This window comes from Sceloporus occidentalis, unplaced genomic scaffold, assembly GCF_023333645.1.
Source record: "Sceloporus occidentalis isolate IW3139 unplaced genomic scaffold, rSceOcc1.0.p SCAF_3, whole genome shotgun sequence".
Classification (NCBI taxonomy): domain Eukaryota; kingdom Metazoa; phylum Chordata; class Lepidosauria; order Squamata; family Phrynosomatidae; genus Sceloporus; species Sceloporus occidentalis.
Window position 1 is genome coordinate 45,801,600 of NW_028316983.1, and position 15,023 is coordinate 45,816,622.

The window sequence follows — 15,023 nt, forward strand, 5'->3', positions numbered from 1 at the left end:
ACAATCAAGAGTGACACAACTATTTCTTTTAGAGGAAATTTTTTTTGCTATCTATACAATCCAAAGTTTTGCTAAAATCTATAAAGGACAGACTGTTTTCCTTCTGAAATTCTTTGGTGTGCTCCATGTCAATATATGTTTGCAATGTGGTTTCTAGTCTCCTTCCCTTTTCTGAACCTAACATGAAGAGTTGGTATTTGATTCCATGAAGCAAGAATGGATACTGAAAAACACATATTATGGATCAGCAGAAAAAGGAGACTGGTCTCCACATGCTTATTTTGTTTTAATTTAGTTTTTATCACTTTTAGACAAAAAAAAACCCACAAAAAATCACAGAACAAAACAAAACAAAACATTACAGAAACATAAACTAAATAGACAAAACATAACACAAATGCCCAAACACCTACTTTAACAATTTAAAAAAAACCAAACATAGTACTTCCTTCCCTTGCTTGTCCTCTCAATTTCTGACATTTTAAAACAAATACCTTTTCCTTATAGTTTGATCAACTCTTTTCTTACTTGCTTTCCCTCCACAGGTGGTGAAACAGAGCAGCTTCTTTTAGGTGGAATTGAAAGGTCCTAAGGCCCATTACAAACGGGCCTAAAAGTGTGTGCTCCGTGCATGCTAGGGTTACAAAGGGGTGTCCTTTCCGGACGTCCCCAAGCCTAGCATGCGCGGAGCGCGCACAAAATGGCGGCAGCTGTTCCACACAGCCGCCGCCATTACGACGTCACGACCACGCCGCCTCTATACGGGGCGGCGCGGACGTGACGTCGTCACACCGCGCCAGGGTGAATAGTGCGCCCCTTCCCCAGCCGCAAAAGGAGCCCTGAAACGGAGCTCCTTTTGCCGTTCGCGTCGCTGGGCGCAGCCTTCAGACGGCTGCGCCCAGCGACACAGAGGAGAAAGGGGCCAAGCGGCCCCTTTCTCCTCCTCCCCGCCACCGCGGGGTGTCCTTGGGGCTTGAAGCCCCAAGGACACCCCTTTCCAGGCTGCAGGGAAGGGGCCTTTTGCCGCTTCCCCGCAGCCTGGAAAGTGGCGGATTGGGGCCACAGCGGCTGCTGCTCTGGCCACTGAAGCCCCGATCTGGCTGGGAAAGGGGCGGGTGCAGGCCGCCGCTTTTTGGCGGTCTGTAACCCGCCAAGGTTTGAAAGTCTTGTCCTTCTTTCCTTAAAGAGCAACACCACACGGTCTACTTAAAGAGCAGCAGCGCCAGAGCAACAACAAAAAAGGGGTCTCCACATGCTTACTGATGGTCTAAAATTATTCTTAAAAATCCCAAAGAATTTAAGAATAAATTCCCCATACCCAATAAAAGTCTTTCTTGTTAAACCTTCAGCATTACTTTGGTCTTTTGGAAGATTAATTCAATGGTCAGATGATTACTCTGATGTCTCCTTTCTTAAGGATGAGACTGTATATAGAGCAGGGGGGCTATTGTTTTGTTTTCCACATTTCTTGGCAGATTTTTGTTAGAATTTTGATGGATTTAATCTCTATATCTTGCAACAACTTTATTGGCATGTCATCTATTCCCAGTGATTTATTTCTCAGAAGTTTCTGAACTGACTATTGCACCAGTTCTTTAGGTGCTTTACAGACCGCCCAAAGAGGGTGGTGTGCTGGCACTGTCATTTGCTGCGCGGAGGAGCCCCAGCAGCCAAACTGCACGACTCCTCCGCGCAACAAAAAGAAGCTGCAAAATGCAGCTTCTTCTTGCGGCGCCCCTTATGACGCCGCAAGGCACCAATGGCGCACTTGCGGCATCATAATGGTGCCGAGACGTGTGGACGCTAAGCGTCTGCTACGTCAAAATGGCGGCGCCCATGTAGAACGGGCGCCACCATTTTGTACGCGCTTGGCGCATACTAGGGTTAGGGGCATCTGGAAAGGACGGCCCTTTCTAACCCTAATACGTGCCGCACACGTACTTTCTGCCCGTGCAGAATGGGCCTTAGGTAATTCTTTATTTGCAGCTTAGAGTAAAATATGAGAAACTTAATTTAGTCATGGCAAGTTGAGTCTGACTGATTTAAATGCACAGAATTTAACCTTGGACAAAATATGGATGTGAAATATGTAAAATATGTTTAAAAATCTGTACTAAATCTCTACTGATAATGAGACAAAAACTCACTACGCACACAAATAACTCTCAGTTTAGAACCAAAATAAATTAAGAACTTCAGCAGTTTTTCTGCCATTGAAACCCTGGCTTCTTAGCAGTATGATTTCCTGCTGACCATGTAGACTACAGGGAAACAGATCTGCAATCTACTTTTTAGTACTCTTTGATTATCGCAGAGTTCTCTGATTATACAGCCAGCATTTAAAAAGCAAATCCTCACATTTATTCAACATTAAGGGCCTTATATTATCATGATTATCTGAAAATTCTCTTCCCTCCCACATTGCTTGGGCATAAGCCAGGATGAAAGCTTTCCCAGTGTTACCCTGCATTTGTGCTAGGAAACAAAACAAAAACAGAAAATGGAAAATGTACTTCAAGGCAAAGCTCTTTGGATTCCCAAAAAAGGAAACATGAATCAGAAGCAATGCTATTTGTAGAAATAGTTAAGAGCATAACATGTTACTGTTTAAATTGTAAATAGTCTTTATTCAATAATAGCCTGCTAGAAGCTCACCTAAATGCTACTACTGAATAAACTCCAATGCGTTGGAGTATAATGCAAGAGTGCCTAACTGGGACATACCTCACCATATTAGGTAGCCAAGATTCTAGAAATTAAAAAAAATCTTAAGAGACAGACCTAAACCTAACAAGACTCTTGGACAGCAATCAAGTTTCTTATACTAAAATAGAGCAATAGTTAGATATCATGATAGATGCAGGCTACCAAAAGAGCTTCTACCAGGGTACTAAATGTGCCGTGGGAACAAAAGATACAGTATTTTTTGACACAAAGGAAGTGCAGTATTGCAAAAGTTGGCACCTGATCTTTAAAAGCTGACCTGTTAGCACTGCCATTTCACCAGGTTCACAAAAAGAACTAAAATAACATTAAGATCTTTAAGGCTATGATTTCAAACAAGCTGAAAAGTGAATGGTCAACATTCTTTTTCATATATACAGTGCAATTTAATTCCAGCTATATGGTTTCTAAATGCATTTGGTTTATATGGATTTCTAGCTCTTCTTTTAGATGTCAGACATACTACATTTTTTTTCATTTTACTTATCCATCCATTAGAACCATAGCTGAATTTCTTTAACATACTTAACAACTACTATTGATGTAGTTATCAATTTATATATTAAAAGAGATTAAAGGAAACTCAGAACTGAATGTAGTACACACAATACAATGAATGGCAAATTCAACTACAAGATACAACATATAAAGATAGTATGATGCCATACAATCAGCTTACTACATGTCTACATGTTAACGCCATGAAGTCAAATCAGAATAAGGGCGGGAAGCTCTACCTACATTATAAATAGTCTTTGTAAAGGATCCCATGTTTCCAGCCAACCATGACTACATGATTTGTGAAGTGAAAATCATAGCAAAGGCAATTTTTTTTATTATCCCTCTTGAAGCACTTTCATTTTGCATCCTCAAAATTGGGGAAAGGAGGAGTTATGCTACTATGTTATTTCGCATAGTTAATTCATCTTTTGGGGAAGGGCGGTTTCCATCCAGTTTAAAATTGCCCGTTGTAAAACCACTGTTAAAAAAGCCCTCCCTAGACCCCCTGATTCGTAATAATTATCGGCCTGTTTCGCTGATGCCTTTTTTGGGGAAGGCGATTGAGAGGGCGGTTGCCTTCCAGCTTCAAGTGATCTTGGATGAAACGGATTTTCTAGACCCATTTCAAACCGGCTTCCGGGCAGAGTGGAGACTGCCATGGTCGCCCTGGTCGATGATCTCCGTCTGGGCATGGACAGGGGTAGCATGTCCCTGTTAGTGCTTTTGGATATCTCAGCGGCTTTCGATACCATTGACCATGGTATCCTTCTGGAACGCCTGAGGGAGTTAGGTATCGGAGGCACAGCGCTCCAGTGGTTCCGTTCCTACCTCTCGGGTAGATTCCAGATGGTGCAGCTGGGGGACGTTTGCTCCGACAAGAGGGCGTTTGCATCTGGTGTCCCTCAAAGAGCTATTATGTCCCCCATGCTATTTAACATTTACATGAAACTGCTGGGAGAGATCATCCGGAGACATGGGGCGCGGTGTTATCAGTATGCTGATGACACCCAAATATGTTTCTCTGTGTCTCCGACTGATGCAGTGACCAGAGATGGCATCTCTCCTCTAAATGCCTGTCTGGAGTCGGTAATGGGCTGGATGAGGGAAAACAGACTCAGTCTGAATCCAGAGAAAACGGAAGTGCTCGTGATAGGTTCCCCGGCCCCGGGATGAAAATTTGCTGTACCCCATTTTGATCTATTTTTGGAAAAGCGGGTTATAAATAAAAATTATCATCATCATCATCATCATCATCATCATCATCATCATCATCATCATCTTAGCTTTCTGTGAAGCCAGCATACTTCTGACAGTACATCCATTTCAAAGTCAACAAAAGATCAACAGCAGGCTTTATTACTATAGCTTGTCTGTCTGTCTGTCTGTCTACTTATCTATCCATCTCCACCTAAAAAAAGACCCCAAACAAATTCATCGAAGCAAGATCACCAACTTTTGCTTCTTTACTTTAGTCCTGTAATTTTGACAAATTTATCTGAAGGATATAATAACAAACATCAGAAGACATTGGCAAATTTATTTCAATCTGTTTCAAAAGAAACATCCCCCCCCCACTCCCATTGATTAAGAATACACATTTCTTTTACAGATAGGTCTCATATAGAAACATTTGCCTGCCTCTGTAGACTTTGACAGATGCAGATCTTGCTCCCCCTAGTGACAATCCTGCTTTATGACCTTGCCATTCTGTCATATCCTAAAGCAGCATTTCTTGTTATCTGATGTCAGAGACTGGCATTTTCTTGGGATAATTGTTTTACCTGTGCCCATTGGCTACATTCCTCCCCCTTTTTTTCCAGAAATGTCTCCAGCGACCAGGAGCTGATGGCTTATGGGCAAGCGCTAGCACTTGAACATATGCATAAGAAGCAATAAAGAATAAAATATGTGTCATATTTGGCAAGTCAAAAACTACCTGCCCAATATCATATTTATTTTTTGTGAATGTTCAACAGTGTTGTCCCTTTTTAAACATTTGCTATGAATACACTTGTACTGCTTTGAAATTGTTCACTATAATATCTTCTGTGCCTTCAGAGTCTTTAATTTCATTTTGCTAATATGTTTCATATATATTAAATTAATAGTTAACCCTACTTGATTGTCGTGAATGTATGACTTTTGTCAATGACATCATGATGCTAGGTTTGAAACAGTGCCATCATGGATGCTCATGAACAAAATCAGGCTAGTGGCCACAGTCAGGTGAGGGCAAAGGCAGTGAGGACAAAAATGATGCCAAACATCAGCAGACAAAGAGAGTGACAGAAGCACTCTGTGATACAGGCTGCATCTGCACTGCAGAAATAATCTGGTTTGACACCACTTTTACTGCCATGGATCAATGTGACAGAATTCTGGAATTGACAGCGAAAGCTAAATATCTCACAAAACTACCATTCCCAGAATTCCATAGCATTGAGTCATGGCCATTAAAGTGGTGTCAAACCAGATTATTTCTGCAGTGCAGATACAGCCATAAATGTTTGGTGAGGCTTGGGGCTCTTAAAAAGGGATGATTTGACTTCATCACAAGTAAAAATTAAAAAAAAGAAAAATATTTAAAAAAACATATTCCTGGTTTAAATTGAAGTACAACCTGTATTGTGTGTTAGTGTGTGAATTACTTACTGTTATTTTCATGCTCTTAAAAAAGGTAGAATAAATACTTGATATTAGGTGAAAAAACAAATATATAAATGCTAGGAACTTTCACAGTTTTAAGATTTTTAACAAGAAAGACAAATGCCTACACAAGCCTAACAATCACGCAAGCTAATGGAAATGAAGAAATCAATTTGGAACCTTAAGTTGCCATTCAAGAGTCACCATACCACCAGTAATTTGGGCAGCAACACAAGCTTACACATGGCTTGAAAATAATAACTGTGACCCAAGTGTGTGGGTATAGCAACCAAGACACGTTTTCTCTTGCTGTTTTACACAGCATAGTGCTAAAACACTCTATGGGCCTGTACAGACAGGCCAAAATAAAGCTGCTTCGGGTCACTTTGCAAGTATACTAAGGACTGGAGCTCTGCTTTGCCACAGCATCTGGCTTCTTAAGATGCATGTGTCATTTAAACAGCATACTTCCAAAGTGACCTGAAGCAGCTTTATTTTGGCCTGTCTGTATGGGCCCTATATACCAAATCTGGGCTGCTATAGTCTGAAACACAGTAAAGAAAGCTACCAGATTGTAAGTATATTGCCATTTTTAATGGAAATAGTAGAGGCCCACAACAATATGTGCATGTGGTTCATATAATTCATGTACAAGAAAAAGAAATGTTCCAAAGAGCACTTGGAGTGACATTCACACCATAGTGAGTTGAGAAGGTTCATGTGAAATAATAACTGAATGTATAACTTTTGGGCGCTGTGCTTACCCTGTCCTCTTTTACTTCTTCAGTGCCATCCATTTCCTCATCCTAGGAAATTAAAATATATCATCAATATTTAAAATATAATGACTTTCCATAATACTGAGTAGGGAAATTTAAGATAACTGGAGAAATTGCTTAAAGAGATAAATCAAGATCAGTATTGACTACTTTTATAGAAATCATAAGACAGAAAATGAAAAATAGTTTAGCACACTGATAATACTCTAATCCTTGAAACTATTTGTGTGGATGACTATACATCGCCATACAAATATATGATTCAGTCACACAGAATGGGGGGTGGGGGAGACTTTCAACACTATCAGTAGACTATAAAACACTGGTGTGTTTCTTAAGAAGAGAATAGTTTTACAAAAGTAATATCTCCAAAGAATATTACTGTTAAAGTTACTTTAGATGTTACATTCTTAATCTTCCAGTTCAACATCTGGATGATCAGGAGCATAAAAAGCTTTTTTGAAAACTCTCCTTTTATCTACTTCAGTTCTTTTCCTCATTCAAGCAAACTAGTTTAGATGAAAATTCATAACTGAAACCCATTCCACAGTGTGCATTCAGATACCAGGTTTCTAGTTTTTCACACCACTACTGTAGGTCTGGAGGACTTTTTTTTAAAAACTGCAATTGGCTTAGTCACTTCTGGTTTATTAAAAAAATAAAACAAAAAGAAAACCCACCACACCACAGCCTAAAATAGCTCATGAGGGAGATCAGTGGTGAAATTGCCCAAAATTGCACAGATAATTTTTTTAAAAAAATTTAAAAAGACTTAATTTGGAAGGGAGGTGTCATGAGTACAAGGTGCAGCTTCCAAACGTCCTCAAAGAGGTATGTGCAGTACCTGGAAAGCTGCACATTGTGCATCTCTATTTCAGGATGATGACATACCACCTCCCACTATTCTATTAGTAGAGAAAAAGACTTAATCTTTTACATCTTCCTGAATCTCCAAAAAATTGCATTACTTACATCCTTTGTGAGAAAAGATATTCCAGTGCCTCTTCGCCTTTCTTTTGGTCGTCTCCTTTCTCTAACTGTTTGTTTGTTTGAAGTTCTGTCGTCCAAATCCAAATCTTCATATTCTGCCCAAATAAACACAACTTTAGGTAAAAACAGCCAAAGTAGGTTATCAAAATCACTGAATCATTTTCAAAAAATGTGTATATTTGTTTTACTTTGAATGCCTAACAACATAGAGGGGCAGGCAAGCTCTAACTGCCTTGCCTGGAAGAAGACAAGCCCTCCCTTCAGCCACCATCTTGAAGGGAGAGAGAGGGGCAGGCGAGCTCCAACTGCCTTGCCTGGAAGAAGTCAAGCCCTCCCTTCAGCCACCATCTTGAAGGGAGAGAGAGGGGCAGGCGAGCTCCAACTGCCTTGCCTGGAAGAAGACAAGCCCTCCCTTCAGCCACCATCTTGAAGGGGAGAGAGGCAGGCTAGCTCCACCAGGCCTGCCTGGAAGAAGCAGAGTCCTCCCTCCGGTCCATCTGCCTTGGTCCAGGCCTCAGAGGGAGAGAAGAATGCTGGACCTGATCCCCTCCCCCCTCACCATTCCCTTCTCCTTTTGTGTCGTGTCTTTCAGATTGTAAGCCTGCAGGCAGGGAACTGTCTGGTTAAAAAATAATAATAAATGTAAGCCGACCTGAGAGCCATTAGGGCTGAAGGGCGGGATATAAATACCTAAATAAATAAATAAAAATATATATTTCATCCTTTAAATTCAAATGATTAAACCAGTGGATCCTTTAAATAGCAGATTTAATTTACTGTGATGTGAGTTATTACTGAAAGAAAAATTTATCTGATTGCCATGAGCCTTCCAGAATTTACTCAGATTCCTAAAGATGTTCTTTTACTTCTTTACTAATCCATGCTGTGGAGATTCAAGGTTCAATGTCCCCAAAAGATTGCAACAAAACCATTAAGGCATGTATTCCCCAGGTGAATTATTCAAGCTACTACTCAAGTATACTCTAGGAATAGGAAACCTATCCCCCAGCCCCGCAATTACTGGACTCCTGTCAGCCCTACCCAGCATAACCAATGGTGGAGGATGTTTCGAGCTACTGTTGAACAGCATCTAGAGAGTCGATTGTTAACCAACTCAAAACAAATATTGGCTCAAAAGATTAGTACAATAAAGTTGATTTAGAACAGTAAATACCATTTTTCTCCATATCGTCACCAGATGTGCTTTGGAAGTCTTCTGGATTCACCAAGTCAGAGGATCTACTTGTTCCAGGTAGGTGAGAGCTTGAATAAAGATAAGGAGCTAATGAAGGAGAGGTGGGAGTTGTGGGTTTGTCTTGTGCTGAACACCTCAATCGACGACCAATAAACTACAAGACAAGCATGGGAAGAAAAATAGGTTAGTAAGAATGAAATTCATTGGGTGGCAATAAGTTGACAAGTGAATTGAAGGTATCTCAGCCTTAGTTCGTAAAATTTTGTTTTGCGTTTTATGATTTACTATTTTAGAAGGATACCCTTTTGTAGTGTTTGTCAGTTTCAAGGTATTCTGCTCTTTGGAGTAAGTTAGATGGGTTAGATGGGTATATACACACATATGATAAGAACTAGCAAGAGAATATTATTTATATCTAGCAAGTTATGGAAACAATATATTTTGAACCATATGCCATGACAGCAGCCAGAATAGGCTCTCATGGTCAAATGCCATATAATCCCAGTCTTGAAAGTTCTACATGTATTTAGATTGCAGAACCCTATGTAAGTCGTGGCTAAAAGTAACTAAGCTTCCAGCCTGAATACAATGTGTACCATTTAAAAATCTAGAATATATGGACATCTCCATAGAAATTATTATTATTATTATTATTATTATTATTATTATTTATATAGCGCTGTAGATTTACACAGTGCTGTACATACAGACAATAAAATTGATAAAAATGAAACCTGCCAATGGCGAACGTTCTACAAAATAAAACAATAGATAGTAATACAAGATAGAATTAGATAAAATAAGGAGGCAACAGACTGAGAACATCAGAGATCAAATAAAATAAAATATCAGAAAACAATGAGATAAACAGTCACACAATGCCTGGGAACGCTTTACTGAACAATATCATCTTCAACTCAGTTCTGAAACTGGTTAAAGAAGTGATGGCCCATGCTTGTGGGGGAAGAAGATTTCAGGAGTGAAATTACCATGAGGAACCCCCCCCCCATCCCCCAAAAAAACCAACCCTCCTCTATAGTCAGAGAAATAGTATGATAGTAAACCTTGAAGTTGTGGAGAGATGAAAATCTAGAATACACACCGAGGCAAACAATTATATGCTGAATGGGGACTGGCAAAACTTTGGAGATTGGCTATAAAAAGAATTTTGAGGTTGTGGTAGACAGTTTAGTGAAAATATTGGCCAGTGCATTTCTATCGTGAAAAATACAAATTCCACCATAAAAGACATTCAAGAGCCTGTCTTGACAAAGTATACTCTGGATCTGGTTTTTGCCATCAGGTGGATGGAGGATGATCTGATTTTAGGTAGGATTTCAACAACCCCATTGTTATGGTCAGATCATTTCCTTATCAAGTTTGGTCTGATGGTAGCAGATTCTCTATGCAGGGTTGTGGAACTTATTAAGATGATCCGTGCCCAGAGAGGCATGGAATGTGAAGGATTTCTGAATCTTCTGAGGGATTTTTGCATCAACAGGGGTGGTGATTCTATTAAGGTCTTGGTTTCACTATGGAATGGAGAGATGGCAAGGATCGATACAATAGCTCCTAAGCACCCAATCCAGTGTTGTGGAGTCCATAATTCACCTTGGTTTACAGAAGATCTGTGGGCAATGGAGCAGGCTGGAACACAGCTAGACTTCAGGTGGTGTAGCTCTTGGGAGTGAATGCAATCAGAAATCAGCAAAGACTTTGTTATACCCACTTTATTTTGGCCTGTCTGTTCAGGCCCAAAATCTAACAGGGGTGGATATACCAGGTGGGTCCAGTGGTAAATGCCTCACTATGTCACATGTTACCTTGAAGGAAGCGCCATCTCCTGAAGAGGATTTCCCTGAACCCAGAGGTATATGAAAACTACTGTCCTATATTTCCCCAGCTTCTGATACCATTGAACAGGGTATCTTACTGGACTGGCTCTGTGGGATGGGAGTACGAGGAACTGTTTTACAGTGGTTCCCCTTCTACCTGGAAGGCTGGTCCCAGAGTGTAGCATTGGGGGATTTCTGCTCAGCCCCATGGTAATTAAGCTCTGGGGTGCCATACGGTTCCATCTTAAACCCATGCTGTTCAAAATCTAAATGAAACCACTGGGGAAAGTCATAAGGGGGTTTGGAGTGGGGTCTCATCAGTATGCTGATGACACTCAGCTCCATTTCTCCTTGTCACTAGAGTCAGCTGAGGCAATGTATGTCTGTAATAAGCTGGATGATGGCCAATAAACTGAAGCTGAAGACAGAATCTCTGTGGACTTGTGGTTATTGGGTCCAGGATTGGGCAAACAGGTTTGGATGGGGTGCACTCCCCCTGAAGCATTATCATTATTATTATCATCATCATCATCATCATCATCATCATCAACCTTTATTTATAAAGCGCTGTAAATTTAAGAGGCCCCTCCCTCCTTAACTGTCATCTCGGCCTCAGAGGGAGCGATCAGGAAGACCCAGCAACATCAGGGACTGCCTGAAGGAAGAGGCTCCTCCCTCTTTTAACTGTCATCTTGGCCTCAGAGGGAGAGATCAGGCAGACCCAGCAACATCAGCGACTGCCTGAAGGAAGAGGCCCCTCCCTCCTTAACTGTCATCTTGGCCTCAGAGAGAGCGATCAGGCAGACCCAGCAACATCGGGGACTGCCTGAAGGACGAGACTTCTCCCTCCTTTAACTGTCGTATTGTATTGCAATTTTTTACTGTACACCGCTATGATCATTGCGGAATAGCGGTCTATAAATAAAATGTATTATTATTATTATTATTATTATTATTATTACACAGCGCTGTACATACAATCTTTTTAACTGGATGGTTCCCTGCCCTGCCCTAAGGCTTACAATCTAAAAAGACACGACACAAAAGGAGAAGGGGAAGGGAATGAGGGCCAACAGTTCTTCTCTACCTCTGAGGCCTGGATCAGGGGATCAAGCAGTAGGTATGTAGCTTGGGAGTGCTCTGGATCCATCCTTGTCACTGGAGGCCCAAGTTGATTCTGTAGCTTGGTGCCAGGTGTGCTAGCTACAGCCTTTCCTGAACAGAGATAACATACCCCCAGTAGTCCATGTACTGATAACCTCTCAAGTGAACTACTGTGATGTGCTCTACATGTGGATGCCCTTGAAAACTTGAAATTGGCAACTACTGCAAAATGCACATGCTTGACTGTTGAATGGAGTATCATATAGACAGCATGTATTGCCAGTCTGGAAATAACTGCATGGGTCACCAATAAGATTCCAGTCAGAATTCAAGGTGCTTCTGATGACATTTAAGACCCTAACTAGCTTGGAACCTCTATACTTGAGAGAGTACCTCTCCCCATATGTGCCTGCCTGAAGATTAATATCTGCTGGGGGTGGGCTCTTCTGTATGCCATCAGTTATGTGTTGGGACATGGTAGAGGGCCTTCTCAGCCATGACACCCTAATTGTGGAATACTCTCACCCTGGAGGTCTAACTGACATCAACACTCTTATCATTTAGGCACCAAATTAAAACATTAAAACATTAATTCAACCCAAATACTGTTATTTATTGTTTTTAAAACTTTTAAATTTTTAAAATCTGTTTTTAACTCATTATGTTATTTTAATATAGTGAGTTAAAGTAATAGTTTAATATAACAGCATTCCATGCAGTGATGCTGGACACACGACTACAGAGAAGCCTTCAACAATCCTGACTGTTCGACTTAGTAATGGACATGGGCACCATCCCCTACAGTCAGACACGAGTTGAAAACCTTGTCAAAGGGGAAACCTTTACCTTTTTACCTTAATTGTTTAATCTGTTTTAGTTTAATCAAATTAGCTGAGATAGAGACACCTTGGCTTTTTGATTTTTAAGGGATTTTTTTTTTTGTGTGTGGGTTTTTTGGGCTGTGCGGCCATGTTCTAGAAGAGTTTATTCCTGACGTTTCGCCAGCATCTGTGGCTGACATCTGCCGTCACATAGCCCGAAAAACCCACAACAAAATTAAATACGGATGCCAGCCATGAAAGCCTTTGACTTCACATTTTAAGGGATACTCAACCTATATTGTACTCATGCTCTACCTTCTAAGCTTCCTATTGTCATCTGTCTGGGAAATGGAAGTACAGGATGTCAGACTAGGGACACCTTTAGTATGATGCAGCACATATTTTTAAAAATATTTTTAGATTATAATTACCACTCCTTACATCATGGGCAAATAATATTTTCAAAGTCACATGTCAAGTTCTATATGCAGATATGTGCTTCAAGTAAAATAAAATGGGAACACTATAAAGGTTTCATTTGACTAATTACATTCAGAATAGTTAAGCTGGGTGAGAACCTTACATTCATTTTGAAGAAAAAATAACCTTCCATTAGGGTTTGTTTTGTATTACATGTTTTCATGGCTGCACACTTTTAGGCAAAAATCTAAAAAGTGAAGGGGAAAGCAAAGCAGTATCTGAAAAATACGTTATATTTGCTACATGGATCTAATACTATTCTAATATCTTCAAAGAAAATTTATTGTTCATTTCAAGCCATAACTAATGGCTGCTTTTACCTACCTCTTCATCTAAGTTTCTACTCCATCGTGAGCGTGTCTCCCTGGGTTCACTTGCTGCAGTGTCTTCTTGTCTCTCACCCTTTTCCTCTGTTGCTTCAGTCTTTTCTAACTTTTCACTTGGCTGTTCCTGAGTTTGTCGATCTGCCCGAGATTGGCTGAAGGTTTTCTCTGCCTCCTGAAGATCTGTAAGTGTCACACCCTGGGAAACAGGAGGATGCTATATGTATTATACATGCATTGGCTAATGTAACTTTTTCCAGGCAAAGCATTCTCTGAAGATGCCAGCCACAGATGCTGGCGAAACATCAGGAAGAAAATTTTCTAGAACATGGCCACATACCCCAAAAAACCCACAGAAAAACATGGCTAATGTAATATTCCCCATATTGAAACTGTGCCCCAATACAAATTAGGGTATCCCTTCAAGAATGAGTCACTACGGAGAGGCTCAACGGTAAATTAAAAACAAACTCAACGTTAGCAATTATTATTTTAATATATTCTTCAGCTTGTATGGTTTAAACAAGGCACGTTTTCAAATGAGAAAGAAATACTAAATATGAAGTCACAATAATCACTATTTGATTATGTCATTACACAGATGATTTTAAATACAGGTTTTCATTCCACAGCACAGTAACATTACCATGTAACATCCATGTGAATGTTTGCTTCCCAAGGAAACACATTTATTGCCAAATCAAATTAAATCTTACTTGCACCAAGCCAATGGCCACTGTGCATTCATCTATGAAAAAAGAACTGATCTGTTATCATCAGCTCTTAAAACCAAAATACTAATTCTCATAGTTAAGCAATTTCTGTCTTTGGAGATTCATACTGACTGAATCTTGACATTTTCTGCAAGTAATATAACTTCCATCCAAAATGTGTCTTTAGTGATCAAGGCTGAATAAAAATTTCTTCATTCTAAGTCCTGAGTTTTCTAATTTGTTTAAATTAAATACTATGTTCCATCATTTCAACACCTCATCACCTATATGAGGATGTCTGTGTCTTCTGGGTAGATTGTTGTCACTGTCCCACTACCCTTACAATATATCAGGTGACTACTTCCAAGCTTTGGGACTCCTTTTCTAGAGAAAGTAGACTGGCATTTTCCTTGTTATCCCTTTTTAAGCAGGCAGGTAAAGAACTTTTTGTTTCAGTAGGCCTCTGAGGATTGACTGCTAAGGGAAAGCACCATATCTGCCACATTGTTTTATTTGCTGTTGTTTTTAAAATGGTTTGTTTTTAATTGGTTTTTATTTTATTAAGACAGTGTACCCGCATCATATGCAGGAGCGATATATGCGGCTTTCAGCATACGCTGAAAACCGACCCAGAAGTACAGAGCAAGCATGCCAGAGGAAGTAATGGGGTGTGTGCTCTGTGCCACGGGAATGAGCCCCATTATTTTCAATGGGGCTCAACCTTATGGGGGATTTCCCTTACATGAGGGGATCTGGAACGGGTCCCCCGCATGAGGGAAGGGCCCACTGTAGTTTAATTATATTTTTAACTTTTGTATAATGTAAATTTTAAATCAGTATCTAGGGGGAAAGGTAGGAGGTGGAGGATGATGATGATGGCGATGATGATGACGACAACAATAGAGAACTATT

At 40.2% G+C, this 15,023-nt stretch overlaps 1 protein-coding gene across 16 annotated transcripts in view; it reads right to left on the minus strand.

The window, feature by feature from the left end:
- Positions 1–15,023, minus strand: part of PPP1R12B (protein phosphatase 1 regulatory subunit 12B) — a 183,312-nt gene that overhangs the window by 60,865 nt on the left and 107,424 nt on the right. For all 16 annotated transcript variants that reach the window (XR_016280405.1, XR_016280404.1, XM_089514315.1 and 13 more), the window contains 4 exons: positions 13,400–13,597; positions 8,815–8,989; positions 7,623–7,735; positions 6,636–6,677 (listed from right to left, as the gene is read on the minus strand). Coding sequence is in view for 14 of the 16 variants with exons in the window: in XM_089514315.1 (XP_089370441.1) it covers positions 6,636–6,677; positions 7,623–7,735; positions 8,815–8,989; positions 13,400–13,597 (528 nt within the window). In the remaining 2 variants the exon portion in view is untranslated. The remainder of the gene's footprint in view (positions 1–6,635; positions 6,678–7,622; positions 7,736–8,814; positions 8,990–13,399; positions 13,598–15,023) is intronic.